This window comes from Zootoca vivipara, chromosome 13, assembly GCF_965207765.1.
Source record: "Zootoca vivipara chromosome 13, rZooViv2.hap1.1, whole genome shotgun sequence".
NCBI classification, from domain to species: domain Eukaryota; kingdom Metazoa; phylum Chordata; class Lepidosauria; order Squamata; family Lacertidae; genus Zootoca; species Zootoca vivipara.
In genome coordinates, this window is record NC_142596.1 from 36220598 (window position 1) to 36238165 (window position 17568).

Consider the following 17568-nt stretch of genomic DNA (forward strand, 5'->3'; position numbering starts at 1 on the left):
CTGGGGCTTGGAAAGTCCGGAAACCAGGTTTCTGGAGGGATCTTGATTTTCGTACGATAGGAGGCGCGGGCTTCTTAAATGTGTGTTTGGACTTAGCAAAAAAACCATAGATTTAGTCCCTAGTAAGTGCCTACGCTGCTGTAACTAATTCATGTTCCCTTTAAATTTCGGCTGCAAAAAAGAAAAAAAGAAACGGGATATTTCAAGGTGCTAGTCCGCAGGGCTCTTTATTCCTTCTTGCAGTAGCCGGTGAACTGGTGTACTCCTCTGAGACATTGTTGTTCATAATAAAAACAATTTGTATTATTATTATTATTATTATTATTATTATTATTATTATTATTATTAAGTTTTATTGTGTTGAAAGACTTCGTATTCATTGTCTAAATTATAATAATACAACAACCCTGTAAGGCAGGTTTGTATTACCCTTTACAAATACTCTACAGAACCAAATTGTATTGGAAAACAGGTTATTCTGGATGTAATGCAATGGGGGTGAGCCCTGAATGCAGATAGCTTTTTACCGTTCGTGTATACTCGAAAGTAATGCCCTTCTTATGGGTTTAAGTGGGGGTTCTTCCCAGCTAAATATGCACGTAGAATTACAGCTTTAAAATCATGGAGCGGATATAGACGCAGAGCAGGCGCGTGACACAAAGGAGGAGAAGCGGGAAACTGCTATCTCGAGTTTGCACGCAAATATTACATACGTTTAGTGTTTGCGAATTAAAACGAAACCAAAAATGAAAAAAAAAAATCCTGCGCCGCCCGGGAATCGAACCCGGGTCGCAAGAATGGGAATCTTGCATGATACCACTACACCAGCGGCGCGGTTAATAAATTTGTGCTCTGGGGGTTCCTATCAAGCCGTAAGAGGGAGCCACCTATAGGTACGCAACGGTAAGTATCCTGCAATTTTTTCGTGAAAAAATAACATGCTCCTGACTTTTCAGTGGTTTTTGTATTTTATACCAAAAAAAAGAGGAAATGACAAAACGCAACTTTTTTTCTGAGTTTGCAAACGTTTAAAACTTACTACTTTGTTAATGCCAATGTAGATAAAGTCCATCATTATTAAACCCAGTATTTTGCAGGGGGAAGGACTGTGGATGGAAGTATAAGTTATGTCAGGCTTCTTGTTTACCCATTTTGCTGAAGGGACCATCCTGGAATGTATTATTATTATTATTATTATTATTATTATTATTATTATTATTATTAAAGATATGTATCCCTTCCTTCCTCCCAAAGGAGCCCAGGGCAGCAAAACAATACAGCTTAAAATAATACATACTTTAAAGTTTAAACAATTCAAACTCTCCTGAACTTTTAAAAACTATTATGTTGTTGGCTGCTGTGGATGCTCTGTGGGGAGGAAGGGTGGGATATAAATTAAATTAAATTAAATTATGGTAATAATTTTTCAAGGCTCCCCTGCCCCCTCCCCAGGCCCTGCTCTCCCTTTTTATGGGTCTTTGGACATGTAGGCATTTGTGGCGAAAAATGCTGCAAGTTAATTCCCTCTCCCCCCACTATGTTTCAAGTAGCTTTTCACCTTGCTATATCACCATCACCTGTCTACCTGGCCTGTGTCCCTGCACACCTACACATCCCCTTCCAGTGTGGTGCAGCAGGTGTTTAAAATGTACACACCTCAGCATAACTGCAGCTTTTATGTTTGAATCAGAAAGCACACTGATCAGCAATATTTCTGAAAGAACTATAGGATACAAATGGATTGTGGCTAATGCCATAGGCCAGTGGTTTTCAAACATTCTTTTTCTGGGCCAGAGTTTCGGAATAAAAAATTGCTTGCATCCTGCCAAATATTTTATTGGTAAGAAATACATTGGAAAATAAAAAGAAACAACTCCTAGCAGTGCTTGAGAACACAGAACACAACTATTTTATAGTTTGATCATAGGGCTTCCAGAAAACATAAAACAATCCAGCTGCATAAGAAAAGAAGTGTGCATGCACACGAAAGCTCATACCTATGACAAACTTAGTTGGTCTCTAAGGTGCTGCTGGAAGGAATTTTTTTATTTTGTTTCGACTACGTCAGACCAACACGGCTACCTACCTGTAAGTGAGAGGTGTGAGCTTGCTTTTTGCAGGTAACCTCATTTATATTGGGTCTAATTTGAGACAACCAAGCTCTCATCTCCTCATCAATACAAATAAGACTTTCTCTTTTCTGACCTTTTAAATTTGTCAGAGTTGAAAATCCCTTTTCACAACAATATGCTGTGGAGAACCATAGAAGAAGAGCCAGTGCTCTTGAAGAGAGGCACAGATAATGTTTCTGATGGTATATCCAAAAAGATTTATTTTGAAACTATAGGATAGTACATTGAAATGTTTAAATGTTTCTTTGATTGTCCTTGAATCTTCCTGCCACACTTGCCATCCTCTCCTGCCACATCCTTTGAGAACCACTGTCATATACACTCGGCTTCAAACGCCAGCAGTGGGAGAGCACTGGAGCCAGAGTGAAAAGTAATGTGCATATAGTCATAATCTCTCAACTGGACAACCCTGTGTCTTAGAAGATTGTCCCCTATAATGTAGGACACTTGTTTGTGCTCCCAGAAGGGTAGAACTCTTGGATTAATTTTGCATCAGTATGAATAGGGGGCCCGATACATAAGAAAGATGATCTGCCCACAACTTACGAAAGCTTCCGCATACCTTGGGATAATCTGTAAACTGTTTTCACCTATGGCCCAGACATTGGTAAATCCACCTCTGAATCCACTTCATTCATGTAAACAAGCTCAGCTTCCAGGAGGACATGGACCTTGGAACATTTCCAGCTACCAGTGCACTTGTATAATTTTTAAAGCACCACCAACACTGCTCTCCAATGTGAATCCAGCAGACCCTCAAAAATCCATGCTGTAAGAATGGGTGTTTCATGAGAATTGGGGTGCTACTGCAAGCACACACACCCCTGTTGTCATTATGAAATGTTGAAGGATGTGTACTGGGATTTCCTTTCCCCCCAGTTGTTCAAGAGCCAGACTAGGCATCGTTGCATCAAAATGCAAGTTCCCATTTCCATTTACTCCACATCCTTCTCATTTGAAGACCTCCTCAGCTGCTTTCTGATAAGATGAAACTTTGTGCAAATGTGGCTTGAAACACAGCCACAAGAAGGGATGACAATGAGATAGCTCAGTCAGTAGAATATGAGATTATAAATCTCTGGTGTGTTTGAGCCCCATCTTGGGCTAAAGATTGCTGCATTTTGTGTCTGTGTGTGTGTGTGTGTGTGTGTGTGTGTGTGTGTCCATCCCTTCCAGCTCTACAATTCTATGGCTCTAGGACTTTGCTGTGTCTTAAGTCCAGGGTTGTCTTTAGCAGATGCAGCACCTGGGTGCAAATATACGCCCAGCGCCCCCAAATTACCACAGATAGTGGGGGGCAGAACTGCGCACTGCCAGCAATGGGGTGGAGGTGCAGCTTCCATCCTAAGCAGGGATCGCTCTCCTCCCGCGAGGCTTGGGAGGCAAGCTGCACGCCCGCCAGCCATATGGTTCCCTGCTGGCGGGCATGCAGGGAAAGGGGAGGCAGCCAACAAAGCCGTGCAGCTCCCCCACTCGCTGGGGTGCCCCTGAGAGACTGGCACTGTGGCACGACGCACCACTAATCCCTATGGGAAAGACGGCTATGCTTAAGTCACTAATGTGGACATAACCTAACATGCAACTTTTGTTATATTATTACAGTGGACGCTCGGGTTGCGAACGTGATCCGTGTGGGAGGCACATTCGCAACCCGCAGCATTCGCAACCCATGCCTGCGCATGCGGGGGTTGCGATTCGGTGCTTCTGTGCATGCGCAAAGTGCAATTTAGCACTTCTGCGCATGCACGCGTGGCGGAACCCAGAAGTAACCAGTTCTGGTACTTTTGGGTTCGATGAGGAGCGCAACCCGAAAAGACGCAACCTGAAGCGGCTGTAACCCGAGGTATGACTGCATTAGGATTGCAGCAGGAAGGGAGGTGAAACCTCTGCAGTTTCAAGGGGGAAACCACCTTTTTTTAAAAAAAACCTGCCACTTGTTTTTGAGTGGATGTGCAGGGGAGTCACTGCATCTCGGCCAAAGGGGGGGGCACTTCTTCTCAATGCAAAATACTGTACCAGTTTCAGAAGAGTTTCCTCAGCACTGCAGAAGGGGAAGAAAGGCTTAAAATCCCACTACATATGGTCTTGTGAATTACCAGCCCTTCCCAGCTGTCGCAATCTACATTTTAAATATATATTATTAATTAGTTAATTAATTAATGAAAAGCCGCAAAGAGGCAACTATCTAATTTAGCTTCTTCTGTAGTTTGGCCTTGAGTGCTTGTTAGGTAGGCTAGATTTGAATAGTAGTAGTCACTTCACTAGAGGGCATGTAATGCAACAGCGGGAGAAAAGCGGCACCTTTCACCTACAAACAGACAATGTCGCCCTTGCAACGTTTCCGACCTTTGGCTAGCTAGCAGCAGGAATTCCCAAGGTCATCTCTGAACTTGGCTCGCCTTGGAGAACATGGAGAAAGGTGAAGGCAAGGCAGAGCCCACTGGCTTTCCCATGAAGCACTTCTCTTCATATATATATATATATATATATATATATATATATATATATATATGAATATAAGAAGCTGCATGATACTGGCTGAGCCATACTATTAGTCCATCAAGCTCAGTACAGTATTGTCCACACTGACTGGCAGCAGCTTTCTAGGATTTCAGGCAGGGTTCTCTCTCCCAGCCGTACCCTGGAGATGCAGGGGCCTGAATCCTCTTCAGCAGAAGTAGAATCCTCTTCAGCGCCTTTGGCAGAAAATGCAGGAGGGGGAAAATCATAACATTTTGATGAAGCATTGAATTTGATCATTCGTGTTTTCCTTTCATTTACGAATTGCTTCCTACAAAACATCATGAAGCAGTTTTACAATAAAAGTGCAAAACCATAAAGCAATTTCTTGTATCAAAACAATGAAAATGATTTCACGTATTCACAGGGTGGGATAAAAAAAAATTCACTTCAAAGGCTTGCTGGAAAGGAAGGTATTCAACAGGCATCTGTTGAATATATAATGGGAGGGAATTCCAAAGATATGTTCTGCCGCACTAAAAGCTGATTCCTATATCATTGGCAAGGTATCTCCCAATGAGATGATGTCTGCAGAATGCTCTCTCTCCTGTAGAGCACAGTGATTAGCTGGCTATATTTTGTTAAATTTATATGCTGCTTTTTGGCCCAAAGTCTCCCCAAACAGTAAACTGGTGGTGTAGCAGGAGAGAATTGTGTGGCAGGAAGATTCAAGGACACTCAAAGAAACATTTAAACATTCCAGTGTAATATTGTATAGTATAGTATCAATTGCTTTTTTTATTTGCAGAATATGGATAGAGATATTTTCAAAATGAGAACAAGAACATCAAGCGATCACAATTAGGATTGCCATTCAAACAGAGTTTGAATCCAGAATTCCCATTCAAACAGAGTGCTGGAAAAGACTAATTTATAATTCTTCAAGAGCATCCTACCGTTCTCTATGACATATTGCTGTGAACAGGGATTTTCAACTCTGACAAATATGAAAGATCAGAAAAGAGAAAGGCTCCTTTGTGTTGGTGAGGAGTTGGGAGATTGCTTGTTTCAACTTAGACATAATATAAATGAGATTACCCAACAAAAGCAAGCTCACAGCTCTCCTTGAGTTTGTATACATACTTAGGGCACACATGCACATATTACAGAGTGTGAAATACTGTTGCTTTCCTGCTATTGTTATCATTATCAAAATATTGCATGTCCCAAATTCCAGCCACTCCATTCCATTCTCCTCTCCCCAGTTTCTTTTATTTTCCCCTGAACACAATCAGGCACCATTCCATGGTCTCCAAACATGTTTAGCCCTTCCTGTCTGTTTTTGAGTCCCTCCTGTTCTACATTCCCCACGCTTGTTGTGTTTTGTGCTTCTGTGAATCATGGGATCATAGGAAGCTGCCTGCTACTGAGTCATACTGCTAATCTATTTAGCTCAGTATTGTCCTCACAGACAAGTAGCAGCTCTCCAGAGTTTCAGACTGAGGATATTCCCAGCCCTACCTGGAGATTCCAGGGATTGAACCTGGGACCTTCTGCATGCCAACCACTGAGTTACTGCTCCCCCCACCCTAGGCCAGCTGATGTCTCCCATTTTGTGTATGTGTTTGTGTGTGGTTCCATATTTTGGCAACATAAGGAATGGCACCCACAGCCTGAACATCAGAAATAGAGCGAATTTTTGTGTGTGTGTTAAGAATACACAAAAAGCAAGCTGGTCTATGGAGCTGTATTGCTTGACCCAGCAGGCTAGTTCTTAAGATGTTTTCACTGCACACAGGAACATTAAAGATTGATCAGGAAATGGGAAGAAATGTCTGCTGTTTGGCACATGCATAAACACCCCTTGATTTCTCTGCATTCAGTTGCTCTACTCCAGTCTGGCTAGGAGAGCCAGTTCACACATTTGGCCCTGAATCATCAAGTAGAATAACTGCTCTCTCTTCTCTAGGCATGGGGCAGAATAATGGGGTAAAACGGCCCACAACACTTAGGAACAGAAAGAAATTTTTGAATCCTCCTTTCCATTAAAGATAAATTAAAAACAAATCCATCTGTGACACTTTAAAGACAAACGATTTTATTATGTGGCCCACAATCCACTTCATCAGATGTATAAAGTGTTATCCCTAGTTATCCAATCAGTCAGTGTATACCTGCAACTCAAGATAACACTTACCTGAATCTGCTAAAGTGGGCTGTAAGGCCTGAGAGCATATGTCATAGCAAATGGGTTAAGTCTTGTAAGGTGCCACAAGACCCCTTGCGTTTTTTGCTGCAACCGTTCACACAGGAAGCTACTCTCCTTGAAAGTAGATATCTAGTATGTGTGGGTGTAATGGACTACAGCCCTGATGTGGTAGTTTTCTCCTTGCAGGGACTTATTTACATAATGAAACATCCCAGATATTATTCCTGGTCAGCTGCTATGAAGCGGTCCAGCCCACTTTTATGCAGTTCAGGATTGCTGTTGGGGGGCCGAGAATCCCAGAAACCTGCTGCACGCGCCAAGAGAGTAGCCTAGCGGCGCACCTTCTCCCGCAGTTTCAAACCTTGCTGTGCAATTGCGCAACGTATGAAAAGGGACCTCTGACTTCGAAAAGTTCTTGCACCGTCATCGGCAGACCTCCAGGCTGAGCCAAGCGCCGCGCTGCGCCTTTAAGAGGCGCGATGGGCGGGAGGGCGTGTTGCAGGCATGCCTCCTTTGCTCGCGCTCCCACTCGCCTAGTTAAAGGAGAACCGCGCCGCGTCCAGCTGCCGCCGCCGAGAAGTTAAAGTCAAAGTCAAGCGGGGAAGACTTTGCCATTGCAACAGGCAGCAGCAGCAAAAACAACACAACAACACTTGGGAAGGTTTGCGGGGGAACCACCATCAGCGCAACGTGGGGGAGAAAGGAGAGCGCGCACAGAGGCATCTTATTATGATTATGTATTATTGCTTTTGTTAAAAACAAAACAAAACACCTTGCCATGTAAAGTTGTGTGTGCAGGACACGCACTTTCTTTTTTTTTGAAAAACTAAAGTATTGTAGTTGGGCGCGCGCGAGCGGCAGATCGCCCCCCCCTTCCCTGCCTTGACCCACATTTCATTCATCTGGTGCTGCTTGGAGACGCAGATGATGTACACCATCACTAAGGGACCTAGCAAGTTAGCCACCCAACGGAGGACAGGTAAGGACGGGACAAAGAGGTGTGTGTTTATGTGTGGGGGTGAATCTGCATGTGCGTAAGTGCCTCCTCTACCCCCACCCCCCGCTGCCAACCCGGTTGTGCTTTGAGAGGGAGGGAGGAGGGTGCAGGACCCTCCGGAATCCTCTCCAGCCCGTGCCTCTGGGAAACTTCCTTCCTTCCTTTGCAAAATTGATCCGTGTGTTGGAGGGACGTATCCCTTCCTTTAAGCTCCGATCATTCAGCTCTCCCTCCAGGCCTGATGGGATTCCTCTCGGCGGGAGGTCGCGCTGCCCTGGCCCTGCTCGATCGCAGCCCCCCACCCCACCCCTTAAGGACGTTGCCTCGATTTCCCCAACGTAGGTCCCACGCAGCAGGTGGAGAGCAAACTGGCCGACTTGAAATGCCGCCGGCGACAGCAGCAGCAGCAGTTCAGCGAGTGGCCTCTGTCAAGGTGAGCGAAGGCGGCCCTTGGGTTTCCCCTACCCACGCGCAGCTAGGGACCGGACCGCAGAGCCGGGTCCCAATGGCCGCGTGGGCAGCGGTGGTGGAAATCCCGCTCGGGCGGCCGGAGAGGGAGTTCCGGAGCGGCGGTGACCTTGCGCGCCGCGTGCGAGGCGATCTCCTTAATGCGGCGCCTCCTCCTCCTTCTGCTGCTGGGCCCTTCCAGTGACAGCCGTCCTGGGGAGGCGGAGGGCTGTGTGTAATCGCTGCGATCCCGCCTGGGCCGACTTGCTAGGGGAGGGGGCGTGAGTGTGTGTGGGGGGGCATCGCCGCGGCATGCAGCCCTCCGGTGTTTGGGGGGGGGGAGAGAGAGACGGGGGAGGGAGGTGACCTTGTGGAAAGGTTACCGGGGTTGTCCTTGCCCCATGGCTCCCACGAGGAGGGCGGGCTGCTTTCGTAGGAAACGAGTAAGAGGCGAGGCGGGGGGTGGGCCGGTGCGGGTGGGAGTGGGCGCAGGGCCCGCTGGGTGCAGCAGGGAGGCCGGCAAAGACGCCCAGTGGCACGTGCGTGCGCGTGTTGGGCTGCGAGGGGATCTCCTTCGCCATGGCGGGGGTGTTTGGAGGCGACGTCATTGGAACTGGAGAGGGAGGGGGGCGCGCGTGTTTCCAGATCGATTGCGAGCCCGTGCCCAGCGGGCGACCTTTCCCCTGGAAAGCGCGGAGGAAGCGGACACACCCCCTTGCAAGGGGGCGGGGCCAAGGAGGGTTATCAAAGACGGGGCGGGGCCGAGCCCAGCATGGCCCCCTTCGGAGTTGGTGCCGGCGCAGGAATCTGGAGGGGAGGAGATCCTTGGCCCCTTCCATCCTTGGCCCCTCGGAGGCAAAAGGCCCTAGGAAGCTGCGGAAGTGGTGCGCTTGCGAGGTTTTGTAGAACCGATCTTGTGAGCCCTTAATTTTAAAGCTGACTCATATTCACTCTCTGTTTATATTTATACTGTTGGCTATTACATTTAGACTACACCCTTCCTCCGAGGGGATCAAGGTGGCAAATTTGTATTTTTATCCCTCTTTCCCCATCATAATTAAATTTGTTACTCACCCTCATGGGTGTAGCCAGGATTTGGGAGAGAGGGGCAGAACCAATGTGATTTGGTCAGTTAGTTAAGTATTTCTATTGTCTTGCTTGAGGGGGGTGGCAGCTGCCCCCCTCTGCCCCCCACCCCTTGGCTATACCCATGCTCATCCTTCACTGGAAAGTTATCTTCACAGAAACCCTCTGAGCTTTATGAGGAGCAATAATTTGAGGAATAGAGGGTGAGGCTCTGAAGTTGTGGTCTGGCACTCCAACCACTACAGAACTCTGCCTCTATTAGCCTGGAGGGTGGCGTCCTCTTTTATTGTTGAAATTTAACCCATGAACTCCTCAGAGCCAGGACTTTCCTGCTACACACACACACACACACACACACACACACACGTGCCCTATCCTGTCTCAGATCTTCTTAGATAGCCCTGGAAATTTGATTTTTTTAATGGATAGTGTAATTTTTGAGTTTTGATCCATCAAATATTGGGTGAAGTCATGTCAAAGTCACATTTTGGTCTGCCATCTTGATTCAGAATGGCTCCTGGTGTCCAAATGTTGGCAAAGACACCACCCCCACATTGGGAACCCTCATGCCATGTTTGGTGACAATATCTTGAGAGGCAGCCCAACCTATAGAAAACAAACAGACAAACTGTTTCCCAAATATATAGTAGCCAGCAAGATGGATAGATAGATCGAGCTTGCATTACTCTGTCAAGGAACAGTGATAGTGTATACAGTACAGGACTTCAGGCAGGGAATATTTCCCAGCCTTACCAGGCAATGCCCAGGATTGAACCCACAACCTTCTGCATGCAAAGCAGATGCTCTGCCACTGAGCTGGGGCCCTTTCTTCATTGCAGTTATCCTCCTTGTTGATTGCATTTCATAATGCAGGTAGCAGCAACATTAACAACTCACAACAAAATAGGCTCTTATTTTTGTTTTATTTTTTAAAGTAAAGGGATCTGTGTGATTGGCCAACATGCCTGGCCCAATATATCCATTTCACCGATAACCGTAGCAATTCAGAGTGTATAGCCTGTGAGCTGAGGAGAGAGACTGGCAGCTTTGAGACTGGCATAATCCTGTACCATAGGAAATGGGGATGAAGGGGTGTGTCTTGGCAGCCCTGTTGCTTCCCCAGGTCATCTGACATGGTCCACTTGGCTTGCACAAGTGTGTGCTTGTTTATTCTGGGTTAATTATGTTGATGATGCAAAATACACTAACATGGGTTTAGAATCCTTGCTCCATACCTAAACGTATGTTGAAACAGTAGGATGAGATGGGGGATAATCCTTACTCTTTCCCAATAGTGTGTTCACCAATCACACATTTGTTCCACTGACCACAAATGGAGCATGAGTCCAAATCTGTATTTGCCCTGAGTGAAGACTGGTCCATTAGGGCAAATGGGACCCTGCCCCCATCAAGATCAGTCTGCTTTTGGCCACCCCCACCTGCCTGCCTCCGTACTTACAACCAGTCCAGGGGGAGGTCCTGTCTGCCAGCTTCCTCCTCCTCCTCTTTAGCCTCAATGTTGCCCTTGTAGAACTTAGCAAGGAGGTGGAGAATGGGGACCGAACCAGAATGATTCATCTCCACCTCTTATTGGCTCTTGCAAAAGGCAGGGAGCCCAACAGTAGGGGGAACAACTTGCTCCCCCTACTGTTGGGCACACTGCCTTTTGCCTTACTGGTAGAAGCCTCAGTGGGAACCATCCTTCCCTGCTCCCCATGCATCTAACATTTGGGAGAGATAGTGAACTGGGCATTGAGGGAAAAGCAAGGAACGTGGCAATTGCTTCATTTTTGGGGATTGCTGGATTTGGCCTGGGGACAAGCAGGTCACGGTTGCGGTCTCCTGATCTGGAGAACTAATGGATTTGGAAGATGTTCAGCATTGCATCCTTGATACAGTACATTCTTAACACAAAGACAGCTCTTTCTTTAAAAAAATTAAATCAACGAGTTTCCTTGTACAACATTCTGGGTTTTGTTGCACGAGCTGGGAGAAACTTGGGTGGCCTCCAGACTATTAGGATTTTGCAGCAGGGATTCAGTTGCAGGCCATACGTTTAGGTTTGCTCAATTAAACCACTGCAAAGTCCTATTTTTATAAACAGGCTTTACAAAGTGATGGGGAAATGCATTGAAAAGTGTGGGGTGAACAAATGATTAATGGGAAGACCTAAACCACTGTACAAGCAAAGTGGGCTGAATGGTCGTTGCCATATAACTGCCCCAAAAGCAAATGAGAATAGACAGTCAATAAAGACTGGATATAGTTTGACCACTGCATAAGCTTTGTGGAAGCAGATCAGGATGCAAGCATAATAAATGGGTTATCTGGAGGAGCCTGGCAAATTCCTTATTCCGTCACATTGTTAAGGTTCCCTTATCAAATCAACTGCAGTTTCAGGATACAATGGGTACCACATGGCTCTCCCCACTTCCCCTTCCATTCTCACAACAGCTCTGTGAGGTACTGGTAGGTCAGGCCAAGAGACTATTCCCAGCGAGCTTCATGGCCAAGGGGAGGTTTGAACCCTGGTCTGCCAGCTCCTAGTCCAGGATTCAAGACACTACATGCCCTTGGCACACCTATTTGTTCCTTGTTTCACATCTTCAATGCCCTGTTTTACATATGCCCTGTTTATCCCTGTAAAATTTGCAAGCAACGATCTGTAGATCTTTGATTTATTCATGCTGGATGAGCAGATTGGGCTATTTTTTCCTCAGCAGTTGAGTGGATAGTTGAGTATCCACTCATGACAGGAACCCCACCCTCACCCCAATCCAGTACCACCTTGAGCCCAATGCCTGAGGCAATCACCAGGGTTCCACCGAAATCTAATCTGCGGCTGATCTTATTGAAGAATTTATAACTCACCCACCTCCACCCATAGCTAAGATGCTTTGATTGCCCTCGAGCAAGTATTATGGTAGGTGCCAGGCCAGATATTGCCTTGTAAGCCCAGCAGTTTACTGAACAATAAAACCATTTTTATTGGGCACCTGAGATGGAGTGTTATAAACGTATTGTGCATTGCCTTCCCTCATCATGGCCAAGTTGCAGGGCTGGTGTTCCCAGCAACAGCCTTACAGGAGGTGTCAAATCCTTCTGTACAGCTGCCTTACTTGGGCAGTGGACAAAGATAGACATAATCTCTCCTAGCTGGGGAGAAAGAAAATACTGCAGAGCAGGGAAGCACCACAAGCAGGCTCCCCCTCCAAGGGAGGCACAGGGAGTGGTGACAAGTGACAAGGCCATTCTGGTTGTGGGTTCCCCATCTGTGGAATGCTCTCCCCAGCGAGGTCTTCCTGGTACCTTCACTGACATCTTTTTAACACCAGGCCTTTTGATAGACTGAGATGCTGTTGGTTTGTTATTAGCAAGATTCCTGTGGGGATTGTTTGTTCTGGTTTATTGCATTATGTACTTAGATTTATGTTTTTAATGTGTCAGTCACTTGGAGACATAACAAGTCTAATAAAATGATGATGATAGTGGTGGTGGTGGATGGATGGATAAATGAATGAATGAATGAATGAATGTAGTATTTGAGGTGTGTCTGGTTTCCTCACTGTGCATCTTTCGGCAAATGCTTTGCTTTAAAGGGTTGAATAATAACAGCAATGACAATGATGACTGTGGAAGAATAACATTCTCTGCCTCTGTTTTGGCAGCCCAGCTCCAAAGCTCGTGTTCAACAGGGTAAATGGCAAGAGACCCCCACTCATGACCCCCGCTACATTGGCCACAGAGGAAAGCTACACCGTGGCACATGAAGAAAATGTTCGGTTCGTGTATGAAGGTAGGTGAGCTGTTCTGTTGAGCCCAGGAACATGGTTTTTAACCTATATGCTTGTTTTCCTTACAGCTTGGATGAGGCATAGGCAAACTCGGCCCTCCAGATGTTTTGGGACTACAACTCCCATGATCCCTAGCTAACAGGACCAGTGGTCAGGGATGGTGGGAGTTGTAGTCCCAAAACATCTGGAGGGCCGAGTTTGCCTATGCCTGGCTTGGATGGAGGTGCTTCTGTTTGGGATCGGCAGTGGTTGGCTTAATTTCACAGGGCCCTCAGCAACACCTGTCTCACCAGTCAATGTGGGCTGTCAGTTGCTCTCTGGATTCTTCCTTCTGGGAACTGGTTCCTCTTCCTCTTTGTGGTTGTGCACATGCCAGAGAGAAAAGCAATCCTACAAAACTGCAAGCTCTGCCCACCTCTGCCTCTGGCCACACCTAGACTTCCTTTTCCTATTGGTCAGTGGCCCTGAATAGGTAAATGGTCCTCCCATCTAAGGAGATCTGGTGTAAAGGAGTTCAGGGTCCTCACACGATCACGCCTATGGTCAAAACTATATGTGATGTTTAACGTGTGTCTGCAGATTTTTCAAAAATGTAAATAGATCTTTTTTTAAAAGGGAAAATTCAACAGGTGTTGCCTTCCTTTCTCCCCACCCGCCCAGCAGGTCTAAGCCTTAGATTGTAAGGGTTCATCCACACTTCTTTTCCTGTGCCTAGAAAGTATGTGTCTGCCACCACATTCCCTGGGAAACCCACTCTTTACAGCTGAATCAGAGCAAATGTTAATCCGAGGGGAACCCAATTGGCGTTTGCTCCAATTCAGCGGTAGAGAGCAGGTTTCCCCGGAGGAAAGTGGCAAGACAAGCGGAAGTCTGGACGACTCCTGGGATAAGAAAGTGAGCCGGCAGATGTTAGTGAAGGTCAGTCCATTAGCTCCCACCAACATCAGCCTGCTTTCAGCCAGCCTGTCACTCCTATTTCCTTCTTTCCAACCGGTCCAGAGGGTGGCACTGGCTGTCAGTCTCCTCCTGCTTAGATTCAGTGTTGCCTTCATAAAACTCAGCGGGAAGGATGGGGACAAATCTAGAATTAGTTGGCTGTGCCTGCCTGTTCTTAGCTCCATCTACTTTTGGCCTAATGCCCTCCCAGTCCCAATGGGTATTAGCCACCACTGTCTGACATCAGTGTGATATCATGTGATTGACAGGTGAGCAGCCCCACCCACTTGTCAAACTTGATCTACAGGCAAAGGGTGATGAGGATCTGGCCCATAGGCTGGATCTAGTTCCCCACTGAAAGCTATGTAGTCTTTGGCCTGCAAAGGGGCCAAAGCCGTCTTCAGGAAAGGCGTCAGCAGCTCGAGTTCTTGTCAGCCAGAAAATGGGGCCTCCATGAGGTTTGCTGCTTTGGAGTGTCCTTCTCTCCTCATGAGCCCTCCTCTCTCCCACCCTCCAGCCTGGCAACAGGTGCAGCAGCAGCTGGATGGCGTCCAGCAAGGGGACAGCAGATCTGCTCCAGTGCAATACACAGAAAAAACACCTGGCCCTGAATTGAAAGGTAAGTGCGTGTCGCCTGCCTTCCAGGAGTGGCATGGAATCAAGCACAGTGGGATACACAAGAGATGTCACCCAGATCCCCAGAACCAAGTGGCAACGTTTACAAGCCCTTACATTCTTCCCTGGCTCAGGTTAAAAAAAATCCAAGCTGGAAAATAATTCTCAGCTTTCTTCCCTTGTCTGCACCCTGTCCCCCATCCCAAAATACTTAGAAGAGCCATTGTTTAGTGGTTGTTGTTGTTTAGTTGTTTAGTCGTGTCCGGCTCTTCATGACCCCATGGACCATAGCACGCCAGGCACTCCTGTCTTGCACTGCCTCCCGCAGTTTGGTCAAACTCATGTTCGTAGCTTCGAGAACACTGTCCAGCCATCTCGTCCTCTGTCGTCCCCTTCTCCTAGTGCCCTCAATCTTTCCCAACATCAGGGTCTTTTCCAGGGAGTCTTCTCTTCTCATGAGGTGGCCAAAGTATTGGAGCCTCAGCTTCAGGATCTGTCCTTCCAGTCCTTCAGAATGGATAGGTTTGATCTTCTTGCAGTTCATGGGACTCTCAAGAGTCTCCTCCAGCACCATAATTCAAAAGCATCAATTCTTCAGCGATCAGCCTTCTTAATGGTCCAGCTCTCACTTCCATACATCACTACTGGGAAAACCATAGCTTTAACTATACGGACCTTTGTAGGCAAGGTGATGTCTCTGCTTTTTAAGATGCTGTCTAGGTTTGTCATTGCTTTTCTCCCAAGAAGCAGGCGTCTTTTAATTTCGTGACTGCTGTCACCATGTGCAGTGATCAAGGAGCCCAAGAAAGTAAAATCTCTCACTGCCTCAATTTCTTCCCCTTCTATTTGCCAGGAGGTGATGGGACCAGTGGCCATGATCTTGGTTTTTTTGATGTTGAGCTTCAGACCATATTTTGCGCTCTCCTCTTTCACCCTCATTAAAAGGTTCTTTAATTCCTCCTCACTTTCTGCCATCAAGGTTGTGTCATCTGCATATCTGAGGTTGTTGTTTAGTGGTAAAATGCCATATTTGCCTCTATACTAGTGAATTCCTACTCAGTTCACTAGGACATATTGTAAGGCAGGCATCCCCAAACTTCGACCCTCCAGATGTTTAGGACTACAATTCCCATCCTCTCCGACCCCTGGTCCTGTTAGTTAGGGATCATGGGAGTTGTAGGCCAAAACATCTGGAGGGCCACAGTTTGGGGATGCCTATTGTAAGGAGACCCCCTGGTCCCCTTCCAGAACCACAGTTCCCAGACTTCCCTGTGAGGAGGGATTGGTTGTTAAACAAACAACACCTCTGGAAATGGTTATGATTATTACAACTTTTTACCCTGGTCTTTGCACTATTATTGTGATTAATACACCCACAAAAATCCCTCCAGGCTAGAGAGGCCCTCAGTCTCCTGTTTCTAGCATAGTAATTGGGTTGATGGATGTAAAACAAGTGCCTTCTTTCTGTGGGCAGGTTGTGTTATACAGCATTTTTATGTATATACAGTCATACCTTGGAAGTCAAATGGAATCCGTCCTGGGAGTCCGTTCGAATTTCAAAACGTTCAAAAATTGTGGCTTCTGATTGGCTGTAGGAAGCTTCCACGGCCAATCAGAAGCCGTGGAAGCCCTGTCAGACGTTCGGGTTCCAAAAGAATGTTCGCAAACTGGAACTGTCACTTCTGGGTTTGCGGCGTTCGGGAGCCAAAACGTCCGAGTTCCAGGGCGTTCAACAACCAAGGTACGACTGTACTTTTACTTTACTTTACTTTATATTGGCTTTAATTTCCGTAGCCATTTTGAGTTTACAAAACACGAGAAGCTAAGTTATTTGAGAAGCTGTAGTTTTGATATTTTCTTAGCCTAATCCTTCAGATTTTGCAGGCACATTTTTGTTCTGCGCATGCTCTTAAATGGACCCAATCTTCTCTTTTTTTCCAGATTTTGTGCCCATAGACCTTGAGGACTGGTGGGCCCAACAGTTCCTGGCAAAAATCGAGAACGGATCTTAACAAGGGGTCATGCAGAAAGCTTAAAACAAAAAAGAGTTTTAAATTTACCGTAAGGAAAATATGCACCCATCCAAGCAAAGAGAAAAGAGAGAGAAAATGGGGAACCCCTTGGCAGTCCCACCCTGGTGCCCACTTTGGGGGCAGGAAGGAGAGTGACTGACAGTGAACTGCTTCCTTAGAAGCTCTGGATTTTTTTTTCCACCGGAAGATTCAGACAGACTGAATGTCTGGAAGTGCCATGGCAACGTGGGTTGGGGGGGAGGCTTAGGGGAGGGTCTGGCATCCCTGTCCTACTCCCACTTGGAGCTGGCACCCTCTGGAAAGCCAGTGCTGCCCTGTAAAGCCAAGACTGCATTCTCAATAAAAGCACCAATGTGCCAGTGGAACAAGGCCGTGCTGCGTGGGGAGGAATTATGGCTGGGAGCGGGCCAAGGACGCCACTCCTGCAAAAAAGGAAAGGATTACAAAAGCCTTTGCTGGTGCTGTTCTGCTGGCTGGCAGATCAAGGGCAGGGGAGAGCTTTCGGTGCAGGGGGATTCAGGTTTGCTTTTGCCTCAGCTGCTAAGGGTTGCGCTGCCATTTGGTCAAGGCAGGGATGTAGAATCGTGTAGTCCACCCCCACCCCCAATGCAGGAATATACAGCTGTCCCATATGGGGATTGAACCTGCAACCTTGGTGTTATCAGCACCACACTCTAACCAACTTAGCTATCTCTTCTGACAGAGAAAAACACAGAGTGCAAAGTCCTGCTCTTGCTTAAAGTTTTAGCTCAGGGGAGGATAGTTTCTATGTTCTTGGGTATTGTTCTATTTAAGAACATCAGGGTTTCCCAGCTGGATCAGGCCAATGGCCCATGTAGCCCACCACCCTGTTCTCACG

General features: G+C 46.8%; 1 protein-coding gene and 1 non-coding gene across 3 annotated transcripts; one reads left to right on the forward strand and one right to left on the reverse strand.

Annotated features, from left to right (window-relative positions):
- Positions 1-763: 763 nt before the first annotated feature.
- TRNAG-CCC (transfer RNA glycine (anticodon CCC)) lies at positions 764-834 on the reverse strand. Its single transcript has one exon. It is a non-coding gene; the product is annotated as a tRNA-Gly (tRNA).
- Positions 835-7335: 6501 nt separating this feature from the next.
- On the forward strand, positions 7336-17078 carry MCRIP2 (MAPK regulated corepressor interacting protein 2). Of its 2 annotated transcripts, XM_035131598.3 has the most exons (5): positions 7336-7780; positions 8141-8231; positions 13000-13127; positions 14579-14680; positions 16618-17078. In XM_035131598.3, the coding sequence occupies exons 1-5, from the start codon at positions 7726-7728 to the stop codon at positions 16686-16688; spliced, it is 447 nt and encodes a 148-aa protein (XP_034987489.1). In that variant the 5' UTR covers positions 7336-7725; the 3' UTR covers positions 16689-17078. The 2 variants fall into 2 exon arrangements, with proteins under 2 accessions (XP_034987489.1, XP_088513327.1); XM_088657201.1 differs by lacking the exons at positions 7336-7780; positions 8141-8231 and adding an exon at positions 8810-9129.
- The last annotated feature ends 490 nt before the right edge of the window (positions 17079-17568 follow it).

Bases quoted from the DNA above. Each gene is read 5' to 3' on its own strand.
- MCRIP2 (XM_088657201.1), top strand. From the start codon at position 8,825: ATGGCGGGGGTGTTTGGAGGCGACGTCATTGGAACTGGAGAGGGAGGG. The intron at 13,128-14,578 runs GTAGGTGAGCTG...CCCACCCTCCAG, and splicing joins TGTTCGGTTCGTGTATGAAG to CCTGGCAACAGGTGCAGCAG. The intron at 14,681-16,617 runs GTAAGTGCGTGT...CTTTTTTTCCAG, and splicing joins ACCTGGCCCTGAATTGAAAG to ATTTTGTGCCCATAGACCTT.